Source organism: Actinia tenebrosa, unplaced genomic scaffold, assembly GCF_029948245.1.
Source record: "Actinia tenebrosa isolate PJP-AT-01 unplaced genomic scaffold, QUT_ActTen_1.0 PGA_scaffold1__47_contigs__length_23844297, whole genome shotgun sequence".
Taxonomy (NCBI): Eukaryota; Metazoa; Cnidaria; class Anthozoa; order Actiniaria; family Actiniidae; genus Actinia; species Actinia tenebrosa.
In genome coordinates this window covers 22,160,214-22,177,725 of record NW_028292578.1, presented here as the reverse complement: position 1 = coordinate 22,177,725, position 17,512 = coordinate 22,160,214, and the positions used below count along the sequence as shown (strand labels likewise).

At 36.2% G+C, this 17,512-nt stretch overlaps 4 protein-coding genes across 4 annotated transcripts; 2 read left to right on the top strand and 2 right to left on the bottom strand.

Moving 5' to 3' along the window:
* The first annotated feature begins 105 nt into the window (after positions 1-105).
* Positions 106-5,063, top strand: LOC116305525 (protein SET). Its single transcript, XM_031715459.2, has 7 exons — positions 106-422; positions 1,533-1,655; positions 1,803-1,916; positions 2,184-2,348; positions 2,547-2,642; positions 2,787-2,999; positions 3,672-5,063. The coding sequence occupies exons 1-7, from the start codon at positions 174-176 to the stop codon at positions 3,786-3,788; spliced, it is 1,077 nt and encodes a 358-aa protein (XP_031571319.2). The 5' UTR covers positions 106-173; the 3' UTR covers positions 3,789-5,063.
* LOC116305524 (uncharacterized) lies at positions 3,805-7,964 on the bottom strand. Its single transcript, XM_031715457.2, has 7 exons — positions 7,790-7,964; positions 7,473-7,712; positions 6,752-6,827; positions 5,948-6,668; positions 5,604-5,676; positions 5,349-5,414; positions 3,805-5,211 (listed from the first exon to the last, which is right to left on the bottom strand). Exons 1-7 carry the CDS (start codon positions 7,889-7,891, stop codon positions 5,143-5,145), a joined length of 1,347 nt encoding a protein of 448 aa, XP_031571317.2. The 5' UTR covers positions 7,892-7,964; the 3' UTR covers positions 3,805-5,142.
* A 69-nt stretch (positions 7,965-8,033) lies between these two features.
* Positions 8,034-10,295, top strand: LOC116305523 (centromere protein W). Its single transcript, XM_031715456.2, has 3 exons — positions 8,034-8,226; positions 8,299-8,412; positions 8,914-10,295. Exons 1-3 carry the CDS (start codon positions 8,137-8,139, stop codon positions 8,938-8,940), a joined length of 231 nt encoding a protein of 76 aa, XP_031571316.1. The 5' UTR covers positions 8,034-8,136; the 3' UTR covers positions 8,941-10,295.
* Positions 9,238-16,927, bottom strand: LOC116305522 (uncharacterized). Its single transcript, XM_031715455.2, has 11 exons — positions 16,652-16,927; positions 15,792-15,889; positions 15,118-15,439; positions 13,462-14,616; positions 13,020-13,294; positions 12,844-12,933; positions 11,130-12,593; positions 10,652-10,802; positions 10,473-10,529; positions 10,301-10,392; positions 9,238-9,807 (listed from the first exon to the last, which is right to left on the bottom strand). Exons 1-11 carry the CDS (start codon positions 16,719-16,721, stop codon positions 9,580-9,582), a joined length of 4,002 nt encoding a protein of 1,333 aa, XP_031571315.2. The 5' UTR covers positions 16,722-16,927; the 3' UTR covers positions 9,238-9,579.
* Between the last annotated feature and the right edge of the window lie 585 nt (positions 16,928-17,512).

The window sequence follows — 17,512 nt, the reverse complement described above, 5'->3', positions numbered from 1 at the left end:
TGTTAATAATGAGGTCTTGAATATTCATAACTGAACCAGTTTGATTTTTGCGCGCGCTTTTAAAGCTGAGCCCGCTCTTCAGCATGTCAGCGGATACCCCCTTAGCTCACAGACATTAGACCGGCTGAACAATTTGTGTAGAGAAAGAAGAGTTTAAAAGAGGAGTTTTAATCATGTCTCACCCTGCCATAAGCCCCAATAAGATACGCAGAGTTGACCCACAGGATGGCGCAGATGGTGGACTAGTTCATCAGGAAATTATTGATGAGATCGACCAAGTGCAGAACCATATAGACTCGCTGAACGAAGAGGCATCAGAAGAGATTCTAAAAGTTGAACAGAAGTACAATAGCAAAAGAAAACCGCATTTTGAAAAGAGGACAAGTTTGATCAGGAAAATACCACACTTCTGGGTAACAGTTGTATCCTTTTATCAGACTTAGATGTTAGAATAGTGATTTAAATCCTGGTTTTTCCATAGAAGATATTTTACAATCAAGATGCAATCACAGCTCAGCTGTCTTTTCAAGGTCATGTGTCGAACACTAAAGCATTTATTTCAAATTTATTATGTTTCCCGCCTTATTTATGTCAGTGTCGAATCCAATACCTTATCGACTTTAGGACTTACTGGCTTAGATGCTCAAATACTGGCTGTCTTTACTTGCAAAAGTTGAGTAAAGTGTCCAAAGTAACCAGATAATATAATAGTCTTAGTTCACTTGTACACTCTCACTATCGCAATTACATTACCAACACCATCTGTGTTTACATTTACAAATATTAAACATGCAAAACCCATATTGGACTACGATTATAGGGCTATGCTAGCCACCATGGAGAATTTGCTTGAGGAATATAGGTTTTTATTAATAGTTGTAATAAAATACTCTAGTAGTCTAGGTCCGACGGTCCAGGCCCTTAGGTGGAATCAAGTACACTTCCTTCAATCCGACTTCAACACTTATACACTATTTTGACACACGTTTCAAAACAAAACCCCAGTTTTTATAAACGATCCTCGTCTAGTTTGTAACTGTGTTCTAGTATGTTTTTAATGTTCAATGACTGTTTTATGGTGGAAAAGTGTTATAAAGCGTCTTCAACACATAAAAATGGAGGTACAGAGGAACTAGTGCCCAGTCTCCCGAACAAAAGCCCGCCTTTTTGGAATCCAAAGTTGTGTTAAAGCATTTAAAAACGGATTTCCTAAATGTTTTCATTAGTATAAAGGAAGAAACTATTGGTAATGTTATTCAAATTTTGGAAAAGTAAAAACGGAATTTGTGTTTTTGTTGATTGAATTAAAAAGCTTAAAAATTTAAGGGAGCAGTTAACCCACTGTTGCCATAGAGATAGAATTAAGTTAACCTATAAGCAATAAACTTTATTCTTGAAAATTCATTTCCCTACTAGCAAAATATTTTAAATTTGATAAGAAATGGAATGTTTATTTAGTTTAATATTTACCTATTTCAATGAAAACTTTCTTTAATTTATATTTCTTAACTTACTGTCCTTCAAATGCACAGTTTTCAAACCATCCTCAAACACAGGCTTTACTTGACGAAGAAGACGAATCAGCTTTATATTACATGACATCTTTAGAAGTAGAGGAATTTGAAGACATAAAATCTGGCTACAAAATTAAGTTTGTAAGTAGTACATTAACATATGCGTACAAAAACTTGATATGAGGGGATAGTGTCGCAGCATATTTCTGCCATATCATTTATCTGTTTGGTTAAAAAAACACATACTTAACTGGTTCATGTTGACCCCAATTGTTGTTTCTCTTTTAGGGTTTTGATGAAAATCCTTATTTTGAAAACACTGTTATTTCAAAAGAGTTTATTCTTAATGAGAATGGCGAACAATCATCAAGATCTACACCTATCATATGGAAAACTGGCATGGTATGCCTTCTATCATAACTAATATCAAAACTCCACTACAGTATGCTATGCTACACTACACTACGCTACACTACACAACACCACACCACACCACACAACACCACACTATGCTACGCTACGCTACACAGCTACACTACACTACACTACACTACACTACACTACACTACACGTCTACACTACACACACTACACTACACTGCACTGCTAAACTGCAGTGCACTACACAGAATTTAGTTTCCACTTTAATCTACGTATGTTCCATTACAAGGATTTAACACAAAGATACAACCAGCTTGATATGATGAAAGGACGCAAACGAGAACATCAACCAGAGAGCTTTTTCAGCTGGTTTGCTGATTTGGCAGATTCAACTGATGAACTAGGAGAAGTCATTAAAGATGATATTTGGCCAAATCCTTTACAATATTACCTGGTGAGTAAATCTCTTCTGTATGTATCACTGTCAAACTTCTATCAAACAGCAACATGATTTATAGCAATATATATATATATTGGCTAAAAATAACTGGATTACTGGTCAAAAGGACCAGGTGAGGCAAGGTATAAATTCTACAGGACAAGGTCATCATTTTCAGCCCTGTGACAGTCATAAGATGCATTTTCTTTGAAGGGTCCTGAAGTACAAATGGAAGCAGGGAATGAAGAAGAAGATGATGACGATGTTGATGAAGATGAGGATGAAGAGGATGACGGTTCTGAGGGACAGGTGAATACATATTTTGTTCTAACACCTGGTATCAAATATATTTCTTCGTCATATCTGAAAAACAGTTAACTGAGCCATTTAGCGGGGATAATTTATATATAATTAATAACTGAGTCCTGACAACTTTTTAAATTTTCTTTTTAGGAAGATGATGATGATGTTGTGGTCGTGGAGGGAGATGAGGAAGACTATGAAGATGATGATGATGATGAAGAGGAAGTTGAGGAAGAAGAAGTAATAGAAGAGGAAGGTGGAGATGAGGATCTAGGGGAAGAAGATGTTGTTTATGAAGAAGATGATGAAGATGTTGAGGGTGAGGAGGAGGAGGAAGAAGCAGCTCCAGGAGCTACATCTCAGGTAAATAACTCTTCTGACAAAGAATGAATGATGTAATAAATGGATGGACAAATAAAGAAATTTATCACAAAGTTTGTGCTCTTAGAGTGAAGGCATATTTTATTAACCCATGAAATGAAAAAATACTAGTCTACATGTAAGAGTCAAATAGACACAAAACAATAGATTTGCCCTGTTTGACTATGACGTCACTGCTTGTTTATGTGGGGTTGGAATCGCCTAATCCAATAGAAAATTCAACAAAATTTGCTGTCCTAGCGAAACAGTTTTAATCTAAAATGGCCTGGTTTTAGATATATCGGTTAATATGTACTAAAAAATATTCTGAGCGTTTGCTGGCTATTCTACTTCTCTTCATGGATTGATACGGGTTTTAGAACAATTTTCGGTGAATTTACGTTGATTTCAGACCCCCTCCGACGACCATGATCCTTTGTGTTTAAACAATAGATTGTTTTGCTGTGACGTCATAGTGAAATAGGACAATTAGTGTCTGCTAATGTGTATTAGTCTGATATCTATTTCACAGGTTTAGCGCCTTCGTTCTGTGTGAAAATTGTAAAATTTTTGGCATGGGGACGTATTCCTAAATGATGACAAATATGTTAGGGTTAGCAAACTTGAAGGGGTTATTCATCTTACTGGTGTGTTATTGTTGTGTGTTTTTAATAGGCAAAGACAGAAGAGCAACTTCTTGAAGATGATGATGATGAAGCTGAGGAAGATGAAGATGAAGAAGATGATAAAATAGAAGGGGATGAGCAGGGTGAAGAACACTTTGAGGACTGATCATTCAGACCACACATGTAATTAACTTTCTTTACTGTACAGTCTATTAATGGTGAATAACAAGAGCAGCATCATTGCATACATTCAAGCAAAATAGGTTTCAACTGCATCAGAAGTCACAGCCAACTTCTCTTGACAAAACTGTCTATTTTCCTTTCTAAGTTTTTGTCATTTCATTACAAAGTTAGACAAATTTTTGCTTGATTTATGTCATTTTTATGTAACATTATTTGCTAAATTCATGCATTTGAGCTAAATTTGCTGTTTTGCTTGATTTCTGACAATTTTCTTTCATTCATGTACAATGTACATTATTTTAAAATGTACAACTTTAAATTGCTGCTCTTAAATAATACCAGACTGTAATAATATTATTGGTGTGTTTTTATACCTACACAAAACTGAACAGAACAGATTTCGCACCTTATTCTTGGCCATCTTGCCATATTTGAGTATAATTTCTGATTGTTTCAATGGAAGTTTTCAACAATAACAGAACTGTTATGTGACATGATTTCTCAACCTGCTGTGCAGTATCATGCTGTACAATAATCTAAAAAGATAATATACTAAAAAATTATTTGTTCTTAACCAGAACTATTTTCTGCCAACAAGAAGGATCCTGCTAGTTTTCACTTATAATGATATGATAAATGTGCAGTATTGTTCGTCATGTTTATACCTCTTTTTCAGTAATGAAAGTAGGCCTCTCTAATCTTCCAAAAAAGAAAACTACTTCTGTTAAAAACTCTCACATTTTCCCTACAATCTTCTGCAAGCAACCTCTTCAAGTACACTGTATTTCTCATAGATAGTTGCTTACAAAAGATTCCACAGGATACATGAATCTTTAAATAATCTTCTGTGGTTCTTAGAACTAAAATTGTCTATCACCAATGCTTTACATCTTTGATTTACAATATCTTGTCCTTATAAAAATATAAAACGTAGAATATAATTTATTTGAAGATTTAATTAGCTGTTAAAAAAGAATCCTTGTCATACTGTTTGAACTGTAAAGCATAATGGTAAACAATTTTTGTTTATAATTCCCTATATACACATAGTACTTAGCAAAAGAGCTTTTATACATGAAAACAGGATGTATGTTTGTAAGAAGCCTCGTTATTAGAAGGCTATTTTTATATGCTTAGCTTGTTCCCATTGGAACTATGGTCACTACTAGTACTCTATACATAATCACGTTAAACTTACTGTTCAAATACTAGCTTTGTTTGGATGTATAAACAATAAACCATATAGTTTTTCTCAAGACACTATTGTTGGAGTTAATTCTTTCTGTCTGAATTGATTTCCTGATGCTTCAGTTTTGGGTAGCACCAGATGCTGTCATTTACGTTGTATATTCATCCATTTGTTCACTTGTGATGTCTTTATTAGCTTCTGTTCGCTGTGAGATAAACTAAAACAGTATCCAAGAAAGTAAGTTAAACTCTATCATCATTACATACTGTGTATTACATGTAGGGTGGGTAAACCTCTAGTAAAATACATGTACTGTACAGTACACATGCTAACAATGTCATTAGTTTGACAAACCTTTAAGCAGCATTTCTTTAACTCTCCACATTTACATGGTTCGTACTTGTCAATTCTTTCATTTACCTATTAGTAATAAATCATTCAATTATAATAAAATTAAGAAAATATATTAAGCATTATATTAAGCGTCTTTGAACTTACGGATATCGACGCTATATAAATGATTCATTATTATATTATTCATCAGCTACCCCCAACCCCTTTGTGCTGTGGAAGGATTCTCAAACATGAATTCATTAATGTGTCATTTACCTGAGCCATTTCATTAGCAAGTCTTTCTTTAATGAAGGATGAAGTCGTCCATACTGCTCTTTGAAGATGAAACCTTAAATTTCATAAAATCCACTTGAAATAAACATTTCAAATTAATGTTCACCTAAAATAATTGTTTTTGTAAATTCCTGGGGTAGTGGACCAGACTTCAAACATGTTCTAACTGGCTCCCAAAACGTGTATGTTTGTCAGCTAAAATGACAGTTAAAACTTGGCATTTGAAATCCACCAATGCTGATTTTTTTAGCTGGCAGGTTTTAACTTTTAGGAGTCAATTAGAACATGCTTTGAAGTCTTATGTAGATGTAAAGGTAGGCAATTACCTGGCTCTTATCAAACAGAAAAATGCAAACAGGTTTAGTTGCTTTTTCAGTGCCATCTTGTCATGAGTTTGTTTTGTTTGATGCTGAGAATATTTTGATGATTTTAGTTTCACACTAAAACTACAACATCCTCGATCCTGACAGTCCCCTGGCACTGATGCTGTAGTACTGGAGGAATCCTCTAAGAATCCATGTGAATCATTAGTTTCAAAATCTTTACCATCTTCCTTGGACATGCAAGAATCATGTCCTACACTGTCACCTTTTGTTCTCGCCTCTATTTCATTTTCATTATCAATAGATAATCCTCCCATAAAAATGATTACTTCATCCACCGCAGGAGTTAAAGCATTTCGACTCTCAGAACCATTCAATGTTTCCTTTTTTGCAGGTTCACTCTGGTTTTTCACTTTGTACTGATTAGATATTTTTGAACTATTTCGAAATAAGTCCATTCCTCTCAGGCACTCACAATGATGGCAGTTAATGAATATCTCTAGTGAGTCTTTATTGTTGGTAGTTTTACTTTTCCCTAATGCTTCAGCTACTCTATTAGCAAGTACTGCTTTATTGTTGAAACTCTTTCCAGTTTGACTTGTACCAGTGAAATCCAAAGCTTCTTCATTTTCATAAGCCTTTCTGTAAGCTGATGACAGCGAATACCAGAAATGATGGTTATAGGAATGAAGGGAAATACATCTCTTTAAACAAGCTATTTCATCTGTTGATTATGAATACAGAATATCATAAGAATATTAAAGATGATGTTGAATTATTTACAATTGACTCAAAGATAAAGCTTACCTAGAACATTGCCAGAAGAAGCACAAATTTTGGCCAACATTAGAATGAGTGATGTATCATCACCATGATCCATCAGCTGGTGATCAAATATTCGTCAGTCAGTTATATACAAAACATTGCATAATAAGGTATAATTAACAGTCACTTTTATATTTTGATTCACATCTTATTATGTGTAATTCCCTTGAGTATCAATCAAGATGACCTCAGCTGAGTTGCACGCCTAGACCATAGTCCTCACTGTGAGTCATCAAGGCAGCTAACTTCACAGTATATTGGCAGGGCTGTCAATCCCCGAGATATTCAAATCTGGAGAATTGATAGGGAAGGGACAAGACGTCACAGCGCGTCAAAAAGCGCGCGAAAAGACGTCTTTCGCTTTGTAATTTTTGATGTGATTTGTTTATTTCTGACCAATCAGTTTATCGCTTACATTACAATGGCCTGCTCGCAAGAACAGCCATGAGGAACATTTTGATTTTGTTAGCTATGTAAAATAACATAAACAACATAAAATAATTGGAATTTTATGGTTGTGAAAGTTGGGTCTCACAAGAAATGGTCAGCTTCGGGGATTATCTGGGAGATTTAAGACTCTGGAATCTGGAGACAAGGAGATACGGTCCAAAATCTGGAGACTCCCGGTTTCCGGGAGAGTTGACAGCCCTGCCTCCCCCTCCTGTTCTATGCTGCTGTTTTCTGTTAAACTAGTTATACCTACCATGCTCTGAATCACATGCACAGCTTGATCAAACTGTTGAAGTTTAATGTGACATCGAGCAACAGATTCGTTTATTTCTCTCACCACAGTACTAGAGGACACTTGAGGATTTTCTTGGATGAACTTGTATGATTTCAATGCTTTGGTGTACTGACCATCCCTGTACCAGACATCTGCCTTGAATTTAGTGATATTCTGCTTCTCGACTTTATCACTACAGATTGGCGAGTTGAATATCCACTATAAAACAAGTAAAGACGTTAGGGAACTAACTAAATACATATAGTAGAAAACAATATAAGCAGTCATTTCCATACTTCTCTTTCACACAGCTTCACATTATAAGGCTTTTCTTTTTGTTTATCTTTCTTAGTTTCTTCTGTATAGAAATCATCGTCTAGACATAGCCCTAATTCCATCTTATATTCAATATTTATGACCTTAAAATATTAATAAAGATCTTTGAAAGAAACCTCTTCACTTGGTCCGCCATTTTGAATGCCTCGATATGATGTAATCTCCGCTGACCAGCTGTTTTGTTGGCGCCAAGTTCAAAAACAAACTCTTATTTTGTTAATTTTGAACGTTTTTTCTTCAATTATTTTACTCATCTAAATCGCTTTAAGGACTCTAGAGAGGCTTTAGTAAGGCTATTATTATAACCATGAAGCGAAGGTTCCCAAGAGCAAGGCAAAAAGCTATCATCAAGAAGTTTGAGAGCAAAGCAAGGCTTGCAAAAAGCGTAGACATATTGGTAAGATATCCTATCCTGCCTTAGCCTTCATCAACAAGACACTTTAATCACTGCTTTGTTACCTTTATTTAGATATTTTTAGATTATATGATGTTTTTACGAAGACTTGCTTTAGAGGCAAATGTACAAGCTAAAGAAAACAAGGAAAGGACTATAGAAGCTCACCACATAAACGAAGTGTTAAAGGTAAGAAAAAACTTTTAATTAAGCTTATTCAAAATAATATTGACAAAACATTTGCTAGTATCATAATATGAATATTGGTTGGATTTTATGGATTCATTTGTCATGAAGAAAATCAGCTGTTTAGGTGCCCTGTGTTAACTGACAACACAGGTAGCCCAAAATCTATATATTTATTTTTTATCTTTCTTTAGAAACATACACAGGTGATTATTGAAAATTTCGTGCGCTGATTGGTCGAGAAACTCACACTATCACACAATAATCACCTCCAGTGATAATCCAAAATGGCAGCCAGCCGCTTTGTTGCTGTTACCGGAAAAAATGTCTTTTATCTTCTTTTTTTTTGAAAGAATCACCTGTGTATTTATGCTAAAACAATTATTTGCCTCAGCCTCAGTGAATATAAGGGAATATTTACCTCACGTCTCGGTAAATATTCCCCCTATATTCACTTTGCCTTCAGCGAATAATCGTTAATAATAAGTATTTTTAAATTTTCAGAAAACACTTAAGACGTGCAGAGGGTAGGATGTCATGTTGATAATATAGAGGATAAATACATATCTATCAAAGGAGGCATGCTGGAACTGCCAACTTAAACATAGATGATTAATCATACCCCATGTCGTTGGATGTAGTCTAATTATTATTGAAACCTCTTACCGTATCAGCCTTTCTTGAGCAACTTCTTTTAGGAAAACTCTATTCTCTAATAAATCACACGTGAATTATTTTTATGCTAAATTTGAATCCCATTTATTACATTATAAGACAGTCATTCACAACATTAATTTTTGACAACACAGCAGGAAGTCTCTACAGGTGTTGTAGATTATTATTCTAAGTCTTTAATTTTATATTTGTATCTCTATACAATACATGAAATTAAAATCGCAATCTTATTATTTTCTTTGCAGTTTTAATATTATAAGAATAACACTTTTATAATGATAAATGTAGTCTCATTTATTCTACAATGCTTCTCTTACCTATATTAACAAGTTATAGGAAGATCTCAGCTCTCCTCCGAGTCATGGTCATTATTTGTACCAAGCCCAGACAGTGCATAGAGTTTTCCTCTAAATAATTTAACTTAATGTAATCCCCAAACCCAAACACCTCTACAGCACACAGCAGGAGTACAGTTCCTTTTGATTGAATAGGTTTTTAGATCAGACTATTAACAGGAAGTAATTTTGGTAAAATAGAATCAACTCGATTACACCAAAAGTTGGCACAAGTTGCATGGTAATCTCGTCCACCGTAGGAGATCGTGGTGTCTGTGCCTGATGACGTCGATTTATTAACATTCAATAAACACACTCCACATGCCATGGTTTTGTCTTCATCTGCTTGGATGTGGTGCTCTGTTAAACATTCACTGCTTGTGTTTGTCTGGTGAGAAAAACAAAAGGCTCTTTGAAAATGGGAAGATATTACATGTACCTTCCCATTTCTCAATATTACTGTGCAACGTGCAAACATAAGATCAAATTAAATGTATTCTCATGCTCCTAAGCTTAGGCTTTTGGCTACCAAACAAGCTTCTATGCCTGCCTTATGTGGTGAAACCAGCAAGTCTTGCATCGAAATTATGCTGGTTTAACCATAGTTAATAGTTGTTTACCATGGTTAGGTTAACTATGTTTAACATACTGTATGAAAGCCCATGCATAAACACATATGCAAATACATTAAAAGTGGTCATACTTTTGCATGTTGTGCTGTAATCCAGTCCTCTCAAGCATGAAGAAAGAAATAATACTCAAGGAAAGGTTATGTGGCATAAAATGCAGCTAAATGGAGGTCTTTGAATAACAAATTCTTTTTTTTTTAATTACCTAAATAAAAATAAAGTTAAGATTAAAGCATTAGTTATTTTACTTACCTCAATATTTGATCCAGCAAGAAAATTTGAAATGTTTTTCCAGGACTGATTGATTTCGAGTAAGATGTTTTTTAGCTTGTCACTTCCAAACTCTATGTTAAACAAAACAACAACCATGTTAAAAATTTTATTTAATTTATTGAATACCATTTGCAAAATCTGGAATGTGTACCTGTTTTCATCAACGAAACTTGGATTCTTTGTGTGACTCGGAAGACTTCTTTGAGAGCTTTCAACAACAACAAACAAACAAATTAACAACACATTTTTTCATATACCACACTACATTTTTAATCTTTGTTTTCTATTAGAAAAAGAGAAAGATATCTTGAAAATCCTGTTTTACACTACCTGTAAAGTATTCTACTCCTTTCTTTGACATCAGTACTTCTTGTTTAAGAGCAGGGTCAGACATTTTCTGCACAGCCAAAGCACCAGTCACTAAGGTCAGCAGACAGGAGTTCAGACATCTTCCCCAAACATTATCATGTTTTTCCATGTCCTGTTAACAGCAATAAGATACAATCAATGACTCCCTGTGTATTTCATTTCTCAATGAAGAATTCCTAGAGCTTTGTCCATGTAGGAGCATAACAGGATTGTAAGAAGTTCTTAGAAATGTGGCTGCATGTCCCCATTCTCTTGCTCAAATCTCCCTGTTCTAATATTATATCTTGTGTTCAGTCACAATGCTCTGTGCAGGAATTGGAAGAACGCAAGAGAAAGAAGAAGACATAATGTGTTGCAGAAGAAAAGATTTATAACAATTAATTTGTAGCATCCATTATTTATGCCAATTAAAGATCAAACTACTTGACACAGTGCATACCTCGCCTTCATCTGACAGCATTTTGTATCGCTGAGTAGAGTCTAGTGGGATAGTGTTGGTGAAGCTGTTACTGGTGGTGGAACTTGATCTTTGTCGATTTTGATCAACTGCAAAGCCATTCTTCGCTTGTCCACTCATATCTTGGTTGAAATTAGCATTCAGAGGAAACGAACTTGGCATGTCATTCACATGAGTTGGCCCAGATGAAAGAGTAGATGTTGAATAATGAAAATCTCCAAAGTCATCCTGTAGATGTGTGGTTGCAGAGGTGTTACTTGGATTGGCACTAGTACTCCCTTGTAACTGAGCATTTTCAAAGTTTGCAAAGTTAGTTCCAACTTTTGGTTGTTGTATGGAAGAAAGTCCTTCAAATCCCAAACCTTGAGATTGTTTTGGGCTCAAGTTTTGATTACCAGGTACACTCTCTGTGGTAGTTGTGTGAAAATCTCCAAAGTCATCTCCTGAATGTGTTGCTTTTTCAAAACCCTCAAAGTCACCAAAACTGTCATCTTTCTTTCTTGATGGCTGCATAGAAGTATCCTCAGCAGAAAACGAGTCCAGGTCTTTGAGAAAAGAATACTTATCAACAGCTGTCTGTGTACTGTCTTGTGCTCCAATCTTACCCCCTGAAGAATCTGTTGTGGTTGCCCACCCTGATTCTACTTTGTTCTCTGGCTTTGCACTTGTTGTTCTGTTTGGTGTATTTGGAAAAGATATTGAAGTAGTACTCCTACTTGTGCTTTCAGCTTCTGGAGGAATTTTGATACTTGGAAAGGTTGCAAAAACATTTGGTTTGTTGCCATGGCTACCATCACCATGACTACCACTACTATGGTCAGGTATACTTGATTTTGAGGTGGTAACTGTTTCAGCAGATGAAAAGGACTCAAATTCAGAAAATTCACAAGTTCCTTGTTGCTGTGTGTCACGTTTTAGTTTAAAATCCTCTAGTGAAGCAGTTAGTTTAGAGGTGATATCAAATCCAGACTCCCTTGATGTCCCTGAAAGACCAGACTGCTGTGAAGTTGCACCAGTGCTATCCAAACTAGAAACAGACCCTTGGAAATCTCCAAAATCATTGGACTCTGCCTCAGAGTGGCTTACTGCACTTTGAAAGCCCTGGAAGTCTGGTGAAGTGGATAGTTTGTTAGCCTGATCAAACTGTCCCAACATCTGTGTGCCTCTAGAAACATCTTGGTTAAGATTTGAATGGCTGTTTTCTGCTGATAACCAACTGCCAGATGAAATACTACCTGTAGTTTCCTTTGCAGTAGCACTGGCAATACTTGTTGAAGTGTTATCCATCCTAAAAACACTGTATTTATCACTGGGATCTGTTGTACTGCTGTAGTTACTGCTGGGCTGATTTTGCCAACCAACAAAGCTATCGGACACTGGTAAACTACTACTCTCCTTTTCTTCCTTGTCTGGTTCCTTTTGGAAGCTCCAGCTTCCTTCCTCAGACTGCAAGTTGAAACAAACCATTCATATTAGGGATATTTTCAAGATCGACGTTAATTACTGCATTCTTAGAAAGTTTTGTAGTAGATTGATTGATTGATTGATTGATTTAGCTTTTACTCACATCAAATCATAGTATGAAAAAATATAAACAAATTACAAGTGCATGAGAGGTAAGGGATACTGTCACAGGTTTCCCCAATTACGATGGTTCCTTAAATAAAATGCCATTAAATTGAACTAGATTAATTACCTTGAAAACATCCTCAGGGAATGATGGGATAGGCGCAGACTTGCATGTGGCCAGCTTTTCAAGTGTCAATCTCTCAACTTTTAAACCAGTCTAAAATGACAAACAGGAAAATACTGATGAGGATCAGAGAATAATCCAAAGATTTTTAATTAATCCACCATCAAAACTATCTATACCTGGCCTAAAGCAATCAGCCCTAGCATCATTCTTAATTCCATGTCATTAAGCTGACCAGGTGTAACCTTGTTTACTCTACTCCACAGCTGACCTAAGATATCTCTATGGAGTTCTGATGTTAGCAATAATGTGTGGAGTTTTCTAGTATCAATAGCACCATTCATGGTAACTGCATCTTTAACATCCTTATATACTCCTGGCAAGTCCTTTCCAGTTCTGCACCACTCAGGTATATCAACGCCATAAAGTTTTTTTACAGGATCTTCTGGCTCTCCTGGAAAACATAGAAGTGTTCAAACATATAATTGTTTCTTTATGTATCTTGTAATAATCTTTTCTTGTATTTATTATAAACCTACCATAAGCTTTGACTTTCACTGCACCAATGTAATCTTAACACTACTACAGTTATAACGTTTTTATCACTTGTATTTACAGTACCTTGACTGGCACCATCACCATCTGATCCTGGTACCATATGTCCAGGAACATCACCATGTTGCTCCATTTGTTTCATCTGCTCCTGACCAGGTATTCCTGGCATCGCAGTTGGTGCCAATCCTTGTGCCATGAAACTAGTACCTTGAATTCCAGGAAGGGAAGGCTGGTATTGAGATTGCCCAAAATGTCCTGGCTGGGATGACAAAAATCCTCCACTGGAACTTGATGACACACTTGATTGACTGTCAGTTCTTGCTCGTGGTCCTGTTATAGCCGAGGTTGCTTGAGCTATTGTTGTGACACTAGATACTGTGCTTGTACCAGGAACCATCTGGGTGGAGGTGAATCCTACATCCATTGTACTTGTTGGAACTGGTCTCATTTGCCAGGAAGGATTGTTTTGACTGTGGTTTGGCCAGGAAGGTCCACTTTGGCTTGAAACAACATTGGAAATATTTGAAGGAGCTAATGAACTACCACCTTGACCAAGAAATGTACTTTGTTGACCAGGAAATGCACTCCCTTGACCAGGAAGTGTCCCTTGTTTACTAGGAAAAGCACTCCCTTGATCAGGAAATGCTCCTTGTTGACTGGGAAATGCACTCCCTTGACCAGGAAGTGTCCCTTGTTTACTAGGAAAAGCACTCCCTTGATCAGGAAATACACCTTGTTGACTGGGAAATACACTCCCTTGAGTAGAAAATGATGGTGCTTCTAGGAAATCACTAAAGTCATCATCAGCACCAGTACCTGGGTTAGCACTCAGGTTGCCAAAGCCACTTTGTTGGGTTTGCATGCCAGAAGTATGTTGTGAATATGATTGTACAGGATGCTGTGAGAAACCTGATTGTCCAGGCTGTTGCTGCACATTTGATTGTCCAGGAATCTGCTGGAAATGTGGCTGTCCATGATGCTGTGGGAAACTAGGTTGTCCAGGTTGTGGTTGCGTGTGTGAATGTCCAGGAAAATGCTGCAAGTGTTGTTGCCCAGAAAACTGTTGTATACCCTCTGATTGTCCTGGGTGGTGTTGCATGTTAGGTTGTGGTTGTGAGTGCTGTGACTGCTGTTGATAATGCTGTTGTTGTTGATGATGTTGTTGTTGCTCATGACTATCTTGTTTTTGTGGTGCTTGATAGAAACCTCCAGGTCTTGAAACTAAAAAATAATATAACAAGGAAATTTTGAGCTGACAATATATATGTTTATATTGGTAGCTAACTTCCGATCTAATTTATAGGAGAATCGCGATACTCAGTTCAATTATTGATTCTTATCCAGTTGTAAGAAGAGTTAACTACTAAAAACTGGTGTGAGCTGTGTCGGTGTTTCTAATGAAACAGTAATGATAAAAAGGTAAATTATACATTGTGAAAAGATGAAAAAACTTACTGACGTTTCGGACGCTAGTCCTTCGACGGAGTAAAAAAGAAAGAGGTGGTAGAAAGGAGTGTTTATATGATAGAATAAGACAAAAGAAACCAATGAGAACAAGGTAGGCAAGGAAACCAAAACAAACAATCAAAAGATAAAAGAAAGGGTTAGTTGAAAGCAAAGCGTTCATTAATCCCGTTGGGACTAAGAGTGCCCAATAGGTGAATAAGCCGCATTTCTTTGGAAAAAACAGTTGTGTTTTTTAATATATGAAAGCATACTTACAGAGTGATTTTCCAGTTGAAGTAGCAAGGTGTTGTTTTGGAGCAGGTTTTGTTCCACCACCCTTTTCAGCTAATGTACCAATCAGATGAGACAAATCACCACCTCCCTTTTTTCCTCCTCCATGCCTCAACTCCTGTAAGCGCTTTTGTTGCATTTCAAAATCTCTCTTTTTTCTTGTCTCGTTGTTCAGCTTTTCATTTTCTTGAGCCATTCTTTGCTGCTGTTCCATCATTTTTTGATATTGTTGCTGATTGAAGGCTTGTTGTATCTGTGGATTTGGGTTCATGGGGAACTGTCCCTGGCCAAATCTTCCTGGGAAACCCTTTATTAACAATTAGATATGGATTAATAATATTCTCAAAAATATGAATGATTCTCTCATGGTGTGGAATTGATTTCTAAAAAGATCATGTTAGGGGATTTGAATTTGTAAGGAGTGGATGGGGTCTGTGGAAGGTATAATGTGTAGTTGCAGAAAATATCCATACCTCCCTAATGGAAGGGGATTGGAATGTTCAAGGGGTGAGGAAGTTCCGAGTAGTACAAGAAAATACTCATACCTCCCCGATGGAGGGGGATTGGAATTTCCAAGGGGTTGGGAGGGTCTGAGGAGGATATAGCTCTAACCATCATGGTAATTCCTAGCCGGTGTGGGCCAGAGCTTTTACACGTACTTGTGGCTGTTGTTGTGGAGCAAATCCAAACTGCATGTTTTGCTGCATAGGTAGTCTTTGATTAGGAAAGCCTTGTTGTGGATAATATGACATTCCACCTATATCAAATACAAATATTTATTTTTGTATATCATTAGTTTTACACAGTCAGTACATTATGGTCCCTGGGGGGGGGGGGGGTACTCCGCCAGAATTTGGGTAGGGGTGTTCCGCTGGGATTCTGACAGGGGTACCCTTTTTATGACAAAAAAAATCGTATTTGTAGACCCTGTTTATGACAAAAGATATAATTAATTGCACTGAGTTCCTGTTTCAATTATCATGTCATCTCACGTATCATTTTTTTACGACCATGGTAACCAGTTTCAGTCAATACGAAAGTAGAAATCCTTAATATGACAAGAAACTCAGGAAGAATTAGGACCTTGAGTGAAATTGCATACCCTGTTCATGACAAGAAGCTCGAAAAACCATACCCTGTTCAGCGGATCATCCCCGTATAGTTCATATATGGGAGTACTCCCCCCCCCGGGATTATGGTATATAATTTCATTGAACTTAAAGTACAAAAGTACAAACAATTTGTTGGTATTAAAAGTCTCGGCATTCATGAGTCTTCTCATGTGAAATAATAACTGGAATAGTTAAACATATGAATGAAAAGTATCTAAATGCATTTATTGGGCCGGCATTTTGATTTGATAATCGAAAGCCATTCAAGCTTCAAGAGGCTCATGATCAAGAGTGGTTTCAAGATGTTTTCCAGATTTATTTGAAATCGTTCGAAACAATTTCGATAATAATGATAAAGAATTTATACAGATTCTTCGGGTTATATATTATGTTACAGATATCATTACCTGGGTAAGGTTGATTTTGTGGTTGACCAGCAAATCTAGGATTATTTCCGCTGTAGTTGTTGAAATCCATCCCCTATGTTGATTGATCGATCTTGGATATTATTGAAATCAATTCAAAAAATCCCAAATTTTTCGAAGCCTCCAGAAAAAATCACATCAACACTGGAACATCCATTTGTTCAAAATAATCTTATTGTAAGAGAATTTCAATGAAACTCGTAGTATTTTTTGAGAGTATTTTTGAGATCGTCAATGCATTACGGCGGCCATTTTATGTTTATGTTTTGCAGTGCATGCTGGTATTGGTAGACCAGCTGTTTTGGGTTCCCTGTGGATAATAGAAGGCGCTTTACTCCGCGGGGAATTTAAAAGAGCGCGAAAAACAACGAGGAATTTTGGTTCTACTTTGATAACAACGACAAAAATCATTATAGAAGTAAATGAATGTGGTTTTTGAGTACGTTTTCACGTGAGAAAGCTGAACAGCATGGGCATTAAGTTATGCTAGAGCAAAGAAATCACTCAAAAGATGAATAACGAGGAAGAAAGTTGACTGAATTACATATGTTGCCCAAAGAAAGTAAAGAGGAAGGTGAAATCATACGAAAAGTAAGTAAAATATCAAGAAGCAGGTAAATATCGTAGGGGTTGATAACATTTTAAGGAGAAGTAAGAAGATCTAATGAGTAGTGGTTTTGAAGTATTAAGAAGTTTAAGCAATTATAAACTTTACAAACATGGCGCCCTGAGTCAGCTGTGAATTGAAGGTGTTCATGCAGTATCACGTACGATATCTTTTTCAATATAACAAATGAAATGGTATATGATATTTTAACCCCAATTCATCATATCAAAAGGATA

Excerpts from the sequence above, each read along its gene's own strand:
- LOC116305522 (XM_031715455.2), bottom strand. The coding sequence starts at position 16,721 with ATGGATTTCAACAACTACAGCGGAAATAATCCTAGATTTGCTGGTCAA. Across the intron at positions 15,890-16,651 it reads ACAAAATCAACCTTACCCAG|GTGGAATGTCATATTATCCA; the intron begins GTAATGATATCT and ends TATTTGATATAG. Across the intron at positions 14,617-15,117 it reads TTCAACTGGAAAATCACTCT|TTTCAAGACCTGGAGGTTTC; the intron begins GTAAGTATGCTT and ends ATTATTTTTTAG.
- LOC116305525 (XM_031715459.2), top strand. The coding sequence starts at position 174 with ATGTCTCACCCTGCCATAAGCCCCAATAAGATACGCAGAGTTGACCCA. Across the intron at positions 1,656-1,802 it reads CTGGCTACAAAATTAAGTTT|GGTTTTGATGAAAATCCTTA; the intron begins GTAAGTAGTACA and ends TTTCTCTTTTAG. Across the intron at positions 3,000-3,671 it reads CTCCAGGAGCTACATCTCAG|GCAAAGACAGAAGAGCAACT; the intron begins GTAAATAACTCT and ends TGTTTTTAATAG.
- LOC116305523 (XM_031715456.2), top strand. The coding sequence starts at position 8,137 with ATGAAGCGAAGGTTCCCAAGAGCAAGGCAAAAAGCTATCATCAAGAAG. Across the intron at positions 8,227-8,298 it reads CAAAAAGCGTAGACATATTG|ATATTTTTAGATTATATGAT; the intron begins GTAAGATATCCT and ends ACCTTTATTTAG. Across the intron at positions 8,413-8,913 it reads ACATAAACGAAGTGTTAAAG|AAAACACTTAAGACGTGCAG; the intron begins GTAAGAAAAAAC and ends TTAAATTTTCAG.
- LOC116305524 (XM_031715457.2), bottom strand. The coding sequence starts at position 7,891 with ATGGAATTAGGGCTATGTCTAGACGATGATTTCTATACAGAAGAAACT. Across the intron at positions 5,677-5,947 it reads TTCTGTTTGATAAGAGCCAG|GTTTCATCTTCAAAGAGCAG; the intron begins GTAATTGCCTAC and ends ATGAAATTTAAG. Across the intron at positions 5,415-5,603 it reads TTGCTAATGAAATGGCTCAG|GTAAATGAAAGAATTGACAA; the intron begins GTAAATGACACA and ends TATTACTAATAG.